At 36.0% G+C, this 19,101-nt stretch overlaps 1 protein-coding gene across 1 annotated transcript; it reads right to left on the bottom strand.

Moving 5' to 3' along the window:
* Positions 1-2,367: 2,367 nt before the first annotated feature.
* On the bottom strand, positions 2,368-4,859 carry LOC123707674 (zinc finger protein basonuclin-2). Its single transcript, XM_045657946.1, has one exon. The coding sequence runs from the start codon at positions 4,779-4,781 to the stop codon at positions 2,685-2,687; it is 2,097 nt and encodes a 698-aa protein (XP_045513902.1). The 5' UTR covers positions 4,782-4,859; the 3' UTR covers positions 2,368-2,684.
* Positions 4,860-19,101: the final 14,242 nt, after the last annotated feature.

Here is a 19,101-nt window from a genome sequence, read left to right on the forward strand (position 1 = left end):
TGAAACAATCTTTGAATTCGTTTCAGTAGTTTTGATAAAAATACAATTGTTTCTTTATAATATTGGTTTATATCTATTGTATAATAGCAGCAATTATATAAAAATATATTTCTTGAATAATATTTCATTTTTAATAATTAAATTAATTAATAACGATGGTTTTGATAACCATCTTTAACGTGCACGTAGCACTTTATAACATCAAGTGAGAAGCAAGTTCCAAGTTTTTCAGTATTTTCAAATGAAAAAAAATTAAAACTTCTTGCATGTTTTTTTTTTTATTATAGAACAGGGAGCAAACCTTATGTTAAGTGATACCGTCGCCCATGGACACTCTCCCCGAGGGCTCGCGAGAGCGTTGCTAGCCTTTTAAGAATTTGTACGCTATTTTCTTGAAGGATCCTAAGTCGAATTGGTTCGGAAACACTTCAGTGGGCAGCTGGTTCCATATAGCGGTGGTGCGCGGCAAAAATTTCCTTGAAAAACGCTCAGTTGTGGAACGGCGGACGTCGAGGTGATACGGGTGGAATTTTGTATTCTGCCTCGACGTCCGATGATGAATCTCAGCAGGTATTAATCCGAACAATGTGATAACGAATACCTATAGATAAACTTTTACTTTATCTACATAACGTTACATCCGAATTATATTCAAAACTGCCTTGAATGCAATTTGCATCGGATAAAAGAAAAAAGATTAGCAAAAAACTAGTCATGCGTGTAAAAACACAAAAACGGATATTTTTTGTTTGAAATCATGAATTATGTCTAGCGTTTGATCACAAACCTATTATTAAGCTTAAGGTTATCCGTAGACACGTCAATTCTCTCGACAGATAGCTAAATTACAGCGTGTGTAAAAAAGACGAATTAGACGAACCTACCTTCTTATCCTCAACTTAAAACTGTTGCCGCGACAGGACAGATGACAGGAATGACGTTATTTTATACTATGAAGAGATTTTCAAGTACCTGCAGCGTTTATTTCATCTATGTAAACAGACGGTTTGACTTAATTTGTATAGACAAACAGTTAATTCCAGCTTTATAAAAATGGAAGTTAAGGACTAACAATCTGACAAAATCTGAGGAGGCTTCGTCGTTTTTAAGCAACTCGTACTAAGAGCTTTATCAGAATTACGTTCTAGAAATAATACGCAAATATTTGTTATACTTGTTCAATCTATGATCCAGACGGAGTGGCTGTTTACACATATATATGACTGATGATTGACCACGAAATATACGGTTGAAATAGTCGAGTAATTCTTTAGGAAAATCAGTGTTGCCGTTTTGACTCCCACTCACTTTACATGTACAGAAAACATAATAGGGCAGTGGTTATGGCTTCAGCGCAACTCTCATCCCTGACGTCGTAGATTCTATCCCCGGCTGTGCACCAATGAACTCTCTTTCTATGTTCGCATTTAACATATTCTCAGTAAAGGAAAACATCGTGGGGAAACTGGCTTGCCTTAGACCCAAAAAGTCGACGGCGTGCGTTAGGCACAGAATGCTTATCACCTACTTACCTATTATATTAACAAATGATCATGAAGCAGATGCAGATATGAGGCCCGCACCTAAAAAGGTTGTAGCGCCATTGAGTTATGTTTTATTTATCTTTTAGTATGATTTTTTTACTACAAGGCTTGAGACGAACTGGTATAAAATGTTGCTTTTTTACCTTATTTATGCCTAATACTAACGAAGGTCTCACGTAGACGTACCTACTGTAAATGGCCGGAATATTTATTATATTTTATATGAATAATTGTAAATAATATTTAACAGTTAAACATTATTGTATATCTATAACATCGTTTGCCTTTTGGTAATAAATATTTTATATTCTGAATTTTGTTAAAATTTCTAATTAGATGACAAAAACTGATTAATCGTCATAAATAATTGATATTTAATGTTCGTAATTTGTTATTCATAATTCAAATAATTTTAAGTATCGAATGTGGCAGGTACGTGTTCATTTGAATACGGAAGTTGTACAGTAGTAAATCAAGCTTTTAAAATGCATAGAAATTACTCAAAACTATAAAATATTAATTATTGCTTAACTAATTAATTATTTGATAAATATTGATTGCATATTTTGTGACCCACATAACATATTTGTCATTTGATAGTTGTAACTTGTATGAATATTTATGGTTTAATTTAAACTCTTTTAAGGGAAAAATAGTTGTAATGGGCAAAATGGACAAAGGATGAAAAACCTAAGGCAGATGTTACACTCAAGCGACCCCACAAAGTACACTTGCAAACAGTGTTATTAATAAGGCGTTACAAGATTACCTCTTCGATCCGCACGCTCGCACTATCGGAAATAAAAACAATTAACTTTTCCTCAATGAGTTTATTGCGCCAGAACAATAAATGAAGCTGATCATATAACGTTTACTTTCAACATCAATTACGAATATTCTACACGAAATACTGTCCATACAGACATTATTGCACACCGCTTCAACAGAAATAAGCGGCACTATCCCTAACTTACAGTTCCTGGGATTACGATATAATTGTCTAAATATCACAAGAAAAATACAAAACGAATTATGATAGAATTAACACAATTAATATTATTAACAATTAGATATATTTACATAGTCTTTCACGCGTTAAGGAGTGTATCACCAAGATGCGCGAGAGTTGTAAGGGTAGCGTCATGACACGGGAACGTGGTGTTGGTACAATTGCTCCTGTCGCTCGCATAGGGAGGTCATTTTCTTAAATGATTCAGAAGTCTCTCGAAAAAGCAGCTTAGCGTCGTCACGCGGGCGCGCGTGCGCTGCATCTAGCCTCCCGGGCGATATAACTGGAGGAGACGACGCGGATAATGGGGATAATGACTCCCTAACTGATTGAGCTCCTGCCGGGGCCCCGTATAGTCCTCCTGGTTGTGAAGCTCCATTGTTCATTAGAAACGGAGCTGGAAAAAACCGCTCTCCGAGTTGAGGAAACAGACCAGCTTGTAGAGCACTAAGGTTTCGACTGTAGCACTTCATTGTTTCAGTTACGTAATTAGGCAACTGTGAAGCTTCGTCGCCGTTATATCGAAGGCTTTCAAGTGTCGATGCGAGGCCTTTGATGTCTGAATATAACTTATTTAACAATTCCGCGTTAACTTCGAATGGGGGACGCTCGCGATTATCTGGTGATGAGGTACATAATAATCTTCTATGCAAGTCTATGTTAGAGCTGTGTCTGTCTCGACTGCGTCGTGAGGGAAATGCAGCATCACAGCCGCTCACATCGCATGGGTGATGAAGTTTCAGATGATCGTTTCTGTAGTGCATACGGAGGGTAAAATGGTTTTGAAATATTTTTCCACACGCAGTACATCGATCGGGATTTTCTTCGTCTATCGGGATTTCAAAATCAGTTATGTCAGCTCTGTCGTCAGTCCTGTCACTACTTCCTGAAGGAGATCGCACTCGCGCAAGCCTCTCTTCTAATGCATGTAAGTCACTGCCACTGTCACTGGGCGTGTAAAGGTCCGAACGTAATCTTAAACCTTCTCTTACTACACTTGGAGCACTAGATTCATCGTCAGATTCACTTTCCGCTTTTACACGGCTCATTTGCTCCGCTTCCACATTTGTTTCGTCGCCATTCTGAAATGGCTTCCATTTTTCAGGCTTTTGCTTTTTTAGAGATAAAGGCTCTTCTATTTGCTGACTTGTACCAGCGACTGATAAATTTTTAAATAAATCGCTATTATATTCTTCATCGGATACACTATATTCATTATTTTGAGAACACCTTGTTGGGTTTCCACTTTTTCTCTTACGTTTGTTTGGAATTAATGATTTATCTTCCGAAGCGGTGGTGTCGGTTCTATTACTGTTACTTACTTCAGTATGCTTACCATCTGCTGGCTTAATGTCATCCTTCTTTTTATTCACTGTCAGATCTTCTGGCTCGTCATCGTAGCCCTGTCGTTCTGTCCCAGGTGATAATTGATAGTCAATATGCTCTTGTTTTTCAACATCCAAAACTTCAGAGCTACTATCATTGCAACTAAAAGATTCACAGTCTGAGCTCACTTGAGTCTTTACGAGGTCCAAAGCATGACGTGAAGAGTCCTCAGGGGTGGGAATCTTCCTGTACATTTTTTCAATTTCACTGAAGTTGCGCAGGTCTTCAAGTGGCACGCGAGGAGGTAGTGGTGTTGGTCCGTGTGGACCTGCCAGTTGTGGAGGCAGCCTTGCTGCTAATTCAGGCGGCAGCAGTGCTGGTGACGGAAGTGGTATTCGCCCCAATGCCGGTAACAATGGGAAAGGTTGAGCTGACCGTCCATCGTGCGCTGATATCTTGCGTCTTACGTGCGGTGAATGTAGCTTGGGATTGGGATTAGCACTGTGTCTATTACGCGAACGCCGCGAACTAAACATCATAGTACAACCCTCGACCGTACACTTATGCATTTCCCGTAGATGCACAGCCGAAAAATGTATTTTTAATGCGCCTTTATCGCAAAAAGTTTTTAAACAAACATTGCACTGCACTCGTTTTTTCCCCGTGGCCGGGTTGACGAACTGAACACCAAGACCGAGCGGCCAGGGTGCAGGCGCATCTCTTCGCTCCGACGGATAATCCGGGGTGCGTCTGTCGTCAAATTTTTCTTCATCACGGCCGCTGAAGCTCGCTCCGAGTTTTCTAAAGTCGAATTGCGGTGTCGGTTGAGCGACTCGAGGCATCATAAAGTAGTCCAATCCAGCCGGCAAGCCGGGAACGGCACCGAACTCTTTGCCGTCCATCACGTCACTGTCATAATAGTATAGCGCGCAGTAAGCGGGTGTCGCGCGTGGCGGCCGCTTAGCGACTGAGGACGTGCGACACAGGTGACCGCGCGGGCGGGCGGCAGCGCGACAAAGGCCGGGAGGTGAGTGCAGGAGTGAGAGGGTGTCGCGAGGGGCGGGGGGGACGGAGGTCGGGCGGCGGCTGGGAGGAGCGAGTGCTGGGCGGAGCGGATCGATGCGCAGTGGGGACAAGCGACACTGCTCTCGGCCACTGTAAACACGAGAGAACTAAAGCATCCTATGTCGTTCGTTACGTAACACATACCACATACCTGCGACGGCGTACCGTACACTACACTCTATAGTCTATTTCTCTTTCAAATTGCGTTCATAATTGGAATCCCGACGTTTCATAAGCTGCTTGAAACTTACCCATTTGAAAACCGAACGTGAATGATATATTATTAAGCCCGACCGTTGAATATTATTACGCTATCATGCATTCGAGTCGATATATCAATAAAAAGTTTGATACAACGTAATTTATTTATATAAATAAAGTTAAGGGATCACATAACTATGTAAGTAACACCATAATATCAAAATACATCCACTTGTTGTTTTCTCGGCAAATATCGTGAAATCGATACAATTCATTTCAATAACATTCAGTCAACTTATTATGCAGGAACTAACTCAATTCTCATTAATACTTCAAACTTCTAAAATCTTGTCAAAACAACATCAAATAAAAAATCTAACAAAGTACGAGTACAAAAATATAAATTAGACAATCGAAACACGATTTCATATGAATAATTATAATTGTAATTATACCGTGCTCACGAACCACCGGATAATAATCATCTGTAAAATCATGAATTTTAATAGACGTGTACGATCTTGACATAGATTATAAAGCTACGTATGTTTCTTTTATTATGACCGAATAATGCAAAATTTGAATTTTAAAAATGAAACAAACAATTCCATTTTCAAAAAAATGCCATATTTAATTAATGGTGCTCTTTTATTATTTGGCGGGAGAAGGTTATTTTGATAAAATACTAATAATAAAGTTTATTAAATTATAACTAATTGATAAATTGTATCATAGAGAAATGGGTACGACCTTGGAAAACGAGTCGTACCAATTTTCATTCTAATTTCATTTAATAGCTATCAACGGACAACGTTTTCCTGTTTGTAAGTTAGTTCTGGTATATTTTAATATAGTTAAAAACGCATAAATACTATTATCTAATACTATTTTCCTTGAACAGTAAACTATAGTTTTTATTAAACATATTTTACGTTTTTGTTATGAAGTAAGTAATTGTTATTCACATTAGTAGCTATATATTAAAGCGGTAGTATTAAAATAAATAAAACAACAAACAACGCGAAAATATTTCATTATTACGAATAGGCGATTTGATTCAGAACGTAATATGAACCCGCTAGCGCCATCTCTGTTTCAATGTTGGTACTAACGCGACTGCGAAGATGCTGTTTTAACTAAACTAAAATATTATATTTCAGAAGATATTTTAGGATTATAACTTTATATTCACTCATTTTAGACCCACTTTTGATTTTTATATGCAAGTCTCAACAGTAGATTTGTCATTCAGTGGTGCAACTAACACGTACTTAGAAGATATTTTAGTAGGGAAGTTGATAGTTTGAGTGGGAAGCAAGTTTTTGAGATAGCTTTTAAGGCACAAAATCCTGATCACCTGCCTAAATGTAGAAATCATACGAATACGGACGGAGTTTTAAAAAGTCCCGTAACAGGTAACATAGACACATCTCTTTGAATTTTTTTTTAGCTGTTCAGTCTGTGCCTGAATCGCTGTGCCTAAAACAAGTGTCACGGAAAGTAGAACCAATTATTGCACAAGGCTTTGTACGTACGACATGATTGATCTAAGATTCACATTCGAGATTTATTAATTTTGATATATTTTTGACATACAGAATTCAAACTTAGCTGAAAAACTGCTGAAGGACGGAACGCATGAGGAGTGATTTAGTATTGCTAATCCGGCCCTCGAAGTAGCAAAGATGCCTGTGCATTGTGTCCAACATATCCTTTGAGTTGCGGGAAATGCGTAAATACAATTACCTCCAGCAAATGTCTCGACTTAATTACCAGGGGTCAATAGCTTATTGTGTTATAGACAACATCTGAAAGAGTTATTTCTTTGTAATAGCTAAAGGTTTTATTAGAAAACCGCAACATTTGGGCGTTTAGAAGAAATGTTTAAATTTAATGTGTTTTCCTTGGTTTCCCGTTTAAAGTGAATGTAATTTAAATGAGAACACCCAAATAGAATTCTTTTTCTTTTTACGAGCAACTTTGGGAGCGCTGCCGAGCACTCCGATCATCAGGACCACAAGAGAGTGGAAGCGTGGCCGTCACAGGCAAATGCCGTAAGTTGCAGATGAGGTAAAGAGAGGTGGACTTGGACTCGGAAATGCAAGACTGAAGACCGAACGCGATGGAGACTTCCTCTGACCCATCTAGGGGTATAGGTCAAGTAAGTCAAATAGCTTTACTACGTCATCGTCGTAATCTAACAATGAATTTGACTTATATTTATTACAAATTGTATATAAAATGTGTGTAGTCATCAATCTTTGAGGTCGTGACAAAAATTTGACACTAATGTCACAGACCAACTTGCAAAAAGATAAATGAAGAATGGCTACAGGCAAATAGATTATTTAAAAATAAAAATTAAGTTACACGATCATTCTGTTAAATATTATAACAATTATTGATTTTTATTAATTGATAACATTAAATATCAAAAGAGTTTGGTAGCGTCTTCGATATTTCGATAAGAACCCAGGCAATTTGATCTTCCAACACCTTTAACATATTCAAGATATATTCTATTTATGATAATAAATAATATTATTATTTAAAAAAATTCAAACAAAATCAATTAAATAGATTGTTTAGCAACCACTAAAAACAGTGGTTTGCTTTCAAATATCAACTCAAATAAAAGTAAGCTAATCATGAAGTAGTATTTATTGGGAAATGCTATAATACGTTTCGCGCGTATTCGAATATTTTCTTTAATTAGGAGCGCGCAGATAATGATTACCAGCCAGTATGATGTTGATACAAAGTTCGTGGTCGACCTCTTTGGTGATTGAAACAATTCCAAATTCAAATAACAATAAATCCCCTTGAATTAAGCATGAATAATTAGTTTACAAGGAACTCAGTAACCCTTTATGCGATATAAAGAAAAATATTTTTATATGATACGCATTCGTACCAAGTCACTCAAGTGCCAATGTTTACATGTTAAGAGGAAGGGAGTAAAACAACAAACGTACAGACAGAAACTGTCAATTATAAAGAATATTTCAAGTCTTTTGTTACTATGAACCTTTCAACATACAATATGCGGCGTCTCATCGCTTCAAAGGAAATGTATTGAACAATTATAATGGTCGCTGCTACAGGAATATATTTTCTTACAGAACTTGGTTAACATTAAGCAATTATAATTCAAATTAAAATATCTTTAGCGAAATTAATAAAAAATATCTATAATTATTTATACTTTTAAACCCTTGTTACGTTTTTAAACTATTAATTATTTTGAGCTTTATATCTCTGTTGATAAAGCGTAGTTTTGGTGGCATCTACCATAACATATTATCGAAATGTAAACAATTTTTTTTATGATCATATATATTTTATACTTCCTAAGGCTACGAGACAACTCGACTCAACTAGGCACTTTTAAAGGCAAGAAGAAAACGTACAAATTCTTAAAAGGCCGGCAACACACTTGCGAACTTAACATCAGGTGAGACTCCATACAAAAAATATATAGATTTATAATACTAGTCTGTCCCGGCTTTACTAGCAGACATATGTCCTTTTTATAATATTAATATACCTTCCATCTGTCTTTTATTGTTACTTAGGATCAGTGTTTGCCTAGTGGCTTTAGCGTGTGACTCTCATCCCTGAGGTCGTAGGTTCGATCCCCGGCTGTGCACCAATGGACTTTCTTACTATGTGCGCATTTAACATTCACCCGATCGGTGAAGGAAAACATTGTGAGGAAACCGGCATGCTTTAGACCAAAAAATCAGCATGTGTCAGGCACGGAAGGCACCTACTTGCCTATTAGATTGAGAAATTCTCATGAAACAGATTCAGGACTTTGAACCCCCTACCTAAAAAGGTTGTAGCGTCATTTACTTTTTATATTTTTACTAAAGGATACATAAAATAAAATCATTCTTCTATTTCGTAACATTTTTTTTGCTCTTCCGGACAGAACCTACCATCTCCAAACTTATCTGATAAAGTGTCCTACAGTTTGGGCTTCGTCCACGGATCGCGTGGATGGCCGTCCAAAACAAGCATTCGATAGTATGTGATAGTTTTATAGGAACGTTAATACTATGTATAATATCAAGTCACACCTTATAAACGGATTATTTTAAATAGTTGAAAACAGTTACATACTCAACTATCGCTCCACGCCACGTAAACAACACTTTTTTGTGTGGTCCAAGTTTCATTCATTATTTTTTATTTATTCACACTTCGTTGCAATAAAAGAATCACATAACCACAATACATGAAAATTACAAGGGATGCAACGGGCGGCCTTATCGCTAATAAGCGATCTCTTCCAGGCAACCCTAGTAAGAGAAAAACTAAAAAAGATAATAAATGCAAGAAGTGCAGAACCAAATGTTGTATAAAATATTCCCAAAGTAATACAAAAAAAATATATAAATAACAAACCAAAAATTAAAAAGCTAATCTTACAGATTCATGAACAGCGAATAGCGATGCATATGCCATACAAAAGAAAAGGAAACGCAAGAATTACACAAGTCATTATTGATCAGAATAGGATAAGGTTAAGAAGTATTCATACAGAAGAGTTTTAAAAGATGATGAGAGGTAGCCAATCGTATGGAGTCGGGCAGCAGGAGATCCTAAATGAATTGTCTATGAAGGATGAGCTGTGGGATGGTCTCTATTGTTTATTCATTTCCACTTTATTTAATTTACACTTCGTTACATTTGTAGAAAAACACATAAAAATTAAAAAGGATGGAACGGGCCTATCGCTAACAAGGGATCTCTTCCAGGCAATCCTAGTAGGGGAAAAAACAATTTAAATTTCTTTCCCTTACTACACGAATGTTCGTATAGTTTTACGTATTAAATTTACGAATTGTTCGTGATATTGGATTCGTGATACTGATCGTTCGCAATTGCAAACAGTAATTCATAATCATTTATTATTACCTAGCGTTGTTATTTATACAGTTAATATAAATTCATCTATCGCTCAGACCACACAACTCACCCATAAAATACTGTCCGTTTCGCTGTTCGCATGTAACGTAAACATATTGTGCTCTTTTTGTCCTAAGTGATCCGGCTCTGGTCAACGTTGATTTTTACATTCAATTAGGAGTGGTTTACACTAGTTATTTTCGTGTTTTCCACGAAATTAACAAGACTTCGTGTGTTTAGAACCTAATAAATAGATTTTTATCTGTGCTCACCGCCATTTTGGTTGTTCAATGTTTTCTATAACTGGATTCTTAATAACTTGCTTTTAATGGAACAAACTGTTTTGATATAATGGAGTGACTCACCTATCGTTGTTTTACTTATTTTTTCTGTATGGTGTCTGTTCGTGCTAAATCGTTGTCAATCAAAGAAGGATGACAATTGTCGATTTGACTTTGACACACGAACCGGAAATGGTAGGTGATGTCCCGGCGTAAAGGCGCAAGGGAGTTAAATTTTAACCGCTGTCGCGTGCGCACTAAATATATATCGCATACCGTATAGTATTTACTTTTTTTTTTGATTCATCAGTGAAGGATCCAGTGTTTGGAGTGAGATACGCCACCTAGTATAATAAGTGCTAGTTTTAGTTTTATCGATTATTCGATTCCTTTTTTTATTATAATATATATATACAACACGCGACAGCCGAACCAGCGCATATTATTTCACCGAGGAAAGGGAGCATCCTGGATATAGCTTCCGCATACCACACAGTGTCAATACCTATGGACATTTTATTTGTTTAAAAATTTGACTCTGTTTTATGAGTGCTATACAGTATAATTATATGTAACTTATCTTAACAGAGCGCTCTAAGTTCTACAATCTACCCATAAATCACAAACAAAACCCCCCGTTTTATAGTTAACGCAGTCGGTTAAATATCAAACATATTTCGTAGATACCGCCTAACTGACCGCGATATTTATTTTGAAGAGCGGCATATTTGTTTAGATTAAAAATATTTCTGGCTCACTTGCACACGACACACGAAGTATCGCCCTCTTAGTCGTTGATATAAAATAGCCACATGCTTCCCAAAACTTTGTATCGTTTCATAAACAAGCAGTTATTTTGCTATGTCGTGGAATGTGACTCATCTATTTTGAAATTCGAATTATAAAACACCTTGCGTGAGTTTAACTGTTTTAAATATAGAATGGATTTTAACTATTTCAAATATAGAATGATAAGATGAAAAACAAAAGTTATACATGTTGTACCTACATTATGCCCTAAAACAGAAGTGGCAATGGGTGGGGCATATAGCAACATGCACAGATAAAGGGAAATCAAGGGGCATAAGGAGGAGGAAATGAATGGATATTTGGAAATGTCTGGTGGAGGCCTTTACCGGTGAAAAGTTTCCGATGGAACAGCCATCTAAACTGCGTTTTTACCATTTGTAAAGATCGGAAATAAACGGGCCTCATTATTATTATTTTAAATATAGAAAGTTTTGCGTAGTATCGTAGAAGACATATAAACATTGGCAGAAGTTCTGTCATTTGTTGTGGGGGTAGTTTAACAACAAGAATTATTACATGAAAATCAGTTGCAACTTCTAGAACCGTTTACAATTCCTTTGTTACTTATTTAAAACGCATTAATTATAAATATTTATAATATAATTCAGGCCATACGAGTATATCCTTAACACAGAATCTCCGGTTGGTGTGCGGCCTCGGAATATCACGAAATATTGAATTACTCAAATGTAACAATGACTTTGTTTTCACAAGGTCTTATAAAAAGTCCAACGGACATCATTAAACTAATTTACTGACATATTAACAATAACATTCACAGAGACGATGAGCAGTGTATTGGGCTAGGGGCTTCAGCGTGCGTCTCTCATCCCTGAGGTCGTAGGTTCGATCCCCGGCTGTGCATTAGCAACATTTAAGATTCGCTCGAACGGTAAAGGAAACTGGCTTGCTTTAGTCCCAAATGGTGGAGGGCGTGTGTCGACAGGCGACTGGGCACCTACTTGCCTATTAGATTGTCAAATGATCATGAAACAGATACAGAAATCTAATGCCCAGATCTAAGGAGGTTGTGGTCTCATTTTATTTGAATACTTAGAGACGTCTATTAACATATTTCAAATAGCAGATTCATTATATATCTAAGCAACGAAATTCTGTTAAAGGTTGACATATAAAGGCATAGTATATCTTTGGATTGGATGTTTTATGAAAATATGAGGAACGAGCTGCTGAAGTATTTTCTAACCGGTTCGATATAGGCTCCTTCAATTCTTAAATGGGCAAAATAAATATGAATATTTTATTAAGTAGAGAAATCCTTAACGAACCACGAGTAAGATAGTTAAACCAATTATAAAACTTCCGCGGCTCTCAACTTAATATAAGTTACATTTTAATTGAACAATTTATAAAAACCTTCAATCCTATCATAAAAGTTGTACATTTGTCTAATTACCCAAGCGGATATCAGTGTCGAATGGAAAACGCATCCTCTGCCATCGACCTCCAAAAATAATGACAGGACAAACGTAAACCAAATAAGAATTATTCTAAATAAAACTTTGATTTAATCATGATCTTTATTACTCGGGCTTAAGAGTGAATATTGCCTGAAAGTAATAAGTAGACTGGCTTGTAATTTATTAAGTAATTCGCGCGTAGCTGAAGCGTGGAGCGCCCCTGCGGACGCTACAAGTAAAAGCAATGATACTTTGCGATTTTCGTCGCGTTTGTTCTGTTCCACTTGGCTATGTTTATGTGTCTATAGTCTATTTATTTATAAAAGCCGGCAGACTTATACATTGGTTCATAAAAAATATTCAATACAAGATTTAATGTATACAATTATGATTAAATAATTGAATTAATAATACGATAAGAAACTCTATGGTATGGTGAAAGTGATGATAACAAATTAACATCATGTCTACAGTGTAACATGTGTGTGATATATTGTAAAATCGACGTAATACGAGGTTTGAAACCTGACCAATCACAATTTTCGTATAATAATGTCAACTAACAATCTATTGACGTTATGTCGTTTGACAGATACTTGCGGACATACGCGTCAAATTATAAGACTATTACCCTTTTGTATCATGTCGGTTAATCAACTTTGTGTTACCTTACGCCTAGAAAGACTTTGCACATAGATAACCTTTCATAAGATATATGTTACATAGATTGTCGGGTACCTGTTATGTATATATTATTGATAAAATAATATAATATTTATATTATTACATATTTCAGATCTATTATACAGATCAATAGAGAAGAAACCTACCTCCGAGGACATGTGTGCACACGGGAAGTGATTCAGGCGCGGCCTGCTTGCGCACCCAACCACTGCGGCCTGCGCTTGCGCAACTCAACACGCGATGTACATCACGCGCTGTACTTGCTCTATAATAGTTAAATAAAGGTGAACTACTTTAGATCAGAAGTCAAGTATACAATATTGATGACGAAAGTTTTGTTAATAGATTTCTTTAACAAAGATTTCTAAGATTTTCACATTAAGCAAGGAAACATTTTGTCGGTTCTTACTACAGTTTTATTTATTTTGGTTTTTTGCTTTAACACGACACATTATAAAATGCGTATAATCAGATACTTGTAATAGTTACAGAAATGATAAACAAGTGTGAAAATAAAATGAGAACTTAAGAAGGCAGACCGCTAACAAGATCCATGAAACGTCCTCACAATGGAAGACACAACTCACGAGGAGTCTTTTTGTATTGAAGAAGTGCATGCATGGGTCGACCACGCACTTGTGAATATACAATGTAAGTACATAATTACTTGCGAATAAAGAAAATAGTAATAGAAAATTATTAACACAGCAAGGTTGTTAAAACGACTCCGCGTTGCAGTCGCCGGAAATGTCCACAAAGACATTTATGACACAATACGACACAATGACAACAGAACCATTAAACAATGGGCACAAACTAGAAACAAACGTATAGAAGGAATATATGTTTCTAGTCAACCGTGTACCTATTGCGTTAACTGACCACGAGTTACTCTGAAACATACTAAAATTATAGTTTCTTAAATACTATTTTTTATTTATTTACACTTCGTTAAATTTATAGAACATAATACATAAAAATTATAAGGAATGCAACGGGCGGCCGTATCGCAATCAAGCGATCTCTTTCAGGCAACCCTAGTAACATTAAGGTAAAGATGCAGGAGAGCTCTAAGCATGATCCCAATATGTCAAATCCAGAACGTTTTTGGTATTCACGTGTCAGGGGGTCGTGTGACATTTGCACTATTTGTATTATAATTAAAGTTCCATGGACAATTAGCGGCCTTCTGCCAATGAGCGATCTCTTCCACTAAATTTTAATTAGTAATTCCTTTCATATTGGTTGTGGTTGAGTATTAGACTTTATCAATTAATTATAAGTGTAAGTAAATGTAAGTGTAATATTATAAGTGCCTGAAAGAGATCACATAGAAGCTATAAGGCCGTTGTTGTTTTTAATAATAATTATTTAATTGTGTGCAATGAGTGTGAATAAATAGATATGGTATGTTTTCTTATAAATATCTTGGCCGTCAATCTCTTGAAGCGTGTCTTGATGCAGGGACTCTTCCGCAGTCGCAATACCAGTCCACTCCCTAACGTTGCGAAGCCATGATTTCCTCCTTCTAGCAACACGGTGTTTACCCTGGATTTTAGCCATTATAATTAATTGAAGGAGTTGGTAGCAGATACGCCGCAACACGTGGCCCAGGTACGTAACTTAATATAATATAAGAAATATGTAATACTCTGGTAATAAACTAAAAAAAAATTAATACTGGCCAACCTTTAGCCTCGGACCCACAAAGGCTTGATGAGAGATATATTTTCATTCCAGGTCCCTTTTTAAAAGCACTAAAGCTAGTTTTCAAATGTCTTGGGGTAACCAACGGCTCGTTATAATGCTTTAATGGCGACCATTATGCAAACACATTAAGGGGATTTGCCTGACGTCGGATTATCTGAGGTTCAATTTATAAGAGAAATATGAACATCAATAATTAAAAACAAATGCGTATCGAACTTTCTTATGTATGTAGTTTTTAATATGATTTTACAATTATCTAATTTGTGAATTAATGTGAGTGCACGTTGTCGTAAGTGCTAATCAGACGCAATATGGATATACACTCTGAAGGGATTCCAATCATATTCTCAAGCAGGCGCTTGATTGCAAGCGAAAGCGAAAGCGTGGTTCCAAGCAAACCTGGCGCCGTACAGTTGCAGATGAGGCAAACAGAGCCGAAAAGACTTGGAGCGAAGTGAAATACGAGGCTCAAGACCGAACGCCCTCTGCCCCACCTAGGGGTTATAGGACAAGTAAGTCATAGTAAAAAAATATATCATCAAACCGTTGCGCTTATAAAATTGTGCTATATTTTTTTTAACTTCGATTTGCATAATGCGAATGTATACATTCACTTAAATGTCTTTCTTGCGACCAAATGGCGTGACGTAATTGATAAAGACCGTTGCTTCAACTCCTAAATCCCGGCGAAATAAATATTACTTCGGTTGGAAGTCTATTCAGAATATTAAAACATTCGCAGAAGAATATTGGAACTAATTAAAAGAAATTATTTTTATTTCTATTTTACCTTATAAACAGTATCTATCTAATTCCTTTTTTACTCTTTATGTGAATGTCTTCTCTCTCTTCAATCTGAGCGTCATGGAAGGAAGCATATGGAGTGGACTATATGTTTCCACGGGTTTCTGTACAGCGCCTCTCTTATGACAGTGTACAGTTTTGAGGACGATGAGTCTTGATCAGTCCATCTGGTGTGTACGGCCACGTAGTTTTTTGCCTTCTGTGTTCACGATCATCACCAAGTTGTCATCGCCTCTGCACATCATGTGAATATCATATGCCATCAGAAAGTTGTAAAAAAACACCAAATCTTGCAACTCAGTTCTTCTACGGTAAGAAGTTGTAAGATGTATTAATAAATCAGTTAATTGTCTTTTAACATTCTGAACTGTTTCGAGAAGACATCCTCAATCCTCTTATCACAATAGGGCCGCTATTTTGATCGACTTGGCGGAGTTAAATTAAGTTAGTTTTCAGGCGCTGATTTCCCAATTTGCTTAGAGTTGCTTCTCTCACACTTACACTAAACCATGTGGTACAGTCTTCGGTCGGTAGCTACAGTCCGAGCTTCGTGGTCAGCAAGGAAACATCTATCCAGCTATTACAGTGTCCAGTTTTGAGGACGATGAGTCATTCTTTCTTTCAATGTTGCGGTAAAAAACGACGTAATTAATTTATTATTGTATATCTAGTTAGAGTTTACTTGCTGTAATTTTGGAAAATAACGTTTTAAGTAATAAATAAACAAATAATATCACATCTTTCTACATATATGCTTTCCCAAGGGATTATATAACTATCTTAAAAGATATTGAGTCGATAACATTAAAAATATTAACGTCGATTGCACGAAGAAAGACCGAATACTATTAGTAAAAATTCAACAAGTATCTACCCTCACATTACACACCAATGGAAATGTCAACAATACGTCAAAGCGCAATAGAAAAGCTTTGCTATCACAGTACAAAAAACTCAGCTATTCCGATTTCAGAAAAGGACATTTTTCACAGATTGTTTATTTACTTTTGTATATAGGTTCCCTGATTTCTTTAATTTAAAAACATCGATCTATGTAATAAAAATGTTAATAAATTGTTCCTTAGAAACCAAATAAAATCTGCAAAAATATACAAAGCATTTGTATATTTAATAAAAACACAAAAATCTTGTTACACAAACACAAATATCAAGCCACGAGCCAAGCTGTGGTCCCACTCATATAGAAATACAGTCCATCTACGACACACAAAAATTAACCATCAAAAAATATTTAGCTACTCTGTGGTTTGCTGTTTTTAGGGGAGAAAAAGTTAGGAAAAAATAATAACGCGGACTTATCGCCTTTTACCGTTTATTCCTACATAAATAATGATAAAGGGAAAATCAAAGTCTTAAAAGAATATTAAAAGTTTTAAGGCGTATTTTTAATGTCCCTCGCGAGGGACGTATATTTCACTCAATTTGCTAAATGGATAATGTCTACAAGGGTGATATTTCCCTATTATTTTTTATGAAAAAAATGCAATTACTGAGGTTATTAATTAATAGAATCTATCTCTTCATAGTTTGACGCAGCATTGAGTTGGATATTAATAATTATCATCTCTTTGCGAATATATCTAAAACAAATATACAGTATTACTACTACGGTACTAAGGTCTAAGCAATTGCAATAACTTATATAGATTCTACCTTCATGTATTTTAATAAGCAATAAACATATAAACATCTAATGACAAACAACATAACCAATTTGTCAAGGACACTGGAAGGCTAGGCCTAGTTTCTACGCTAGTGCTCAGAAGTACAGTACCAGTATATAATATATAAGGTTAACCAAAATGAATTGTGTATCCCAATTACTATCAAATGTAAATCACTTGTGTTTTGTAAAAAAAGGGATTTTTTAAAACTTAACTTAGTGACTATAGAAGTATCCTGAGCTTACTCCTTGGCAACAACTAAAACCTGATGTTCAAAGTTCTCGAATCTACATAAATTTGTTCGGCCATCCCGCGGGAATTCCACCAAATTCCTGGCTAAGACATAAATAAGCGTATCGCTCACCACAGAACCGATAGTTTAAGAATATTCAAGCAAATAAATTAAACAACACTAGTGTGCAGATTTCCCTAATGGTCATTGTAGAGGGACTGATAAAGTTTGATATTTGCTACTGAAATAAAGTTTGTCATTATTAGAAAGTTTTATCACCAGTCTCATATATTTATTTGTAAGATTCTGCCATCCTTTTAACATCATGGTATGTCGAGGCATAATAGGAAATTTCACCCGTATTTCCTCGACGTTCGCTGTCGAGGTACGAGCACTTTTTAAGGCAGTTTCTGCCGTGCACCTCCACTATTTGGAACCAGATACAGACAAGGAAAGAGCGTACCAAGTCTAAAGAGGCCTCTCTCGTTGCCCTGTGGCATTGGGTGTTCATGCGTGGCACTTAACATCAGATGAGCACCCTGTTCTATAAAAAATCTTAGTTAATCTTAAAATTAATACTTGTATTTAATACACAGTATGATATATTTAAAATCCTGTTTAAATGTATCTTAACTTACCCATAGTATATTATATTTCTAGCATGAAACAAAGTCAATATTCCAGAAATACTCTGCCGATATCAGCCATAGACGTGCAAAATTATAGTTTTTGAGAAAAATTACAAATGGATATATAAATGTATCCAATACCTTCAACCTTTGGCAATGTCTGCAAAAAACTATTTTAATACAGTTTTAAAAACTAAAACTAATTAAATAATTTAATAAAAGAAACATTCACATAAATATTTCAAGTATCAAAGCTGTTCCTTCACGTGAGTACAGTAATAGGAAAGGCACTGACCAGAGCAGCAGAGACAAGACGCATGGCCAACCCAAACCTCTACGCTGGGGATCTTGCCACTTAACGTAATACTCCGAAGGTCATTTTCTAGATAAAACCCAAACTAAGGTAAAACATGTTTGTTTCCCTTTTACACCTAACCCATTAGTCTTAATATAATATGTACTAATACTTAGTTTTTTTCATTAATATATTATATATTTATAGATTATCAACGGCATACCACACAAGTTATTGGAGCACCTGGGGTCGAACCTGCGAAAGAGAGTCGTTCGCTGAAGCCAACAGGCCAACACTACTTAATATGTACTTATTAACTTACTAAATATATTGTCTCAAGTTTCGCTTCGTGGCTTAGTAGTTACGCATGAGCCATATAAAACAGACCGTGTTCAAAACCTGGCGAACAATATTTGCATTTTGTTGGGATACCTTTTGCAAACAAATCATTATAACAAGTAATAAATAAAGCCCAATTCTCTGTACGAGAC

Source organism: Pieris brassicae, chromosome 3, assembly GCF_905147105.1.
Source record: "Pieris brassicae chromosome 3, ilPieBrab1.1, whole genome shotgun sequence".
NCBI lineage: Eukaryota > Metazoa > Arthropoda > Insecta > Lepidoptera > Pieridae > Pieris > Pieris brassicae.

What these genes read in the sequence shown, in the direction of transcription:
- LOC123707674 (XM_045657946.1), bottom strand. Translation starts at nt 4,781, where the DNA reads ATGGACGGCAAAGAGTTCGGTGCCGTTCCCGGCTTGCCGGCTGGATTG.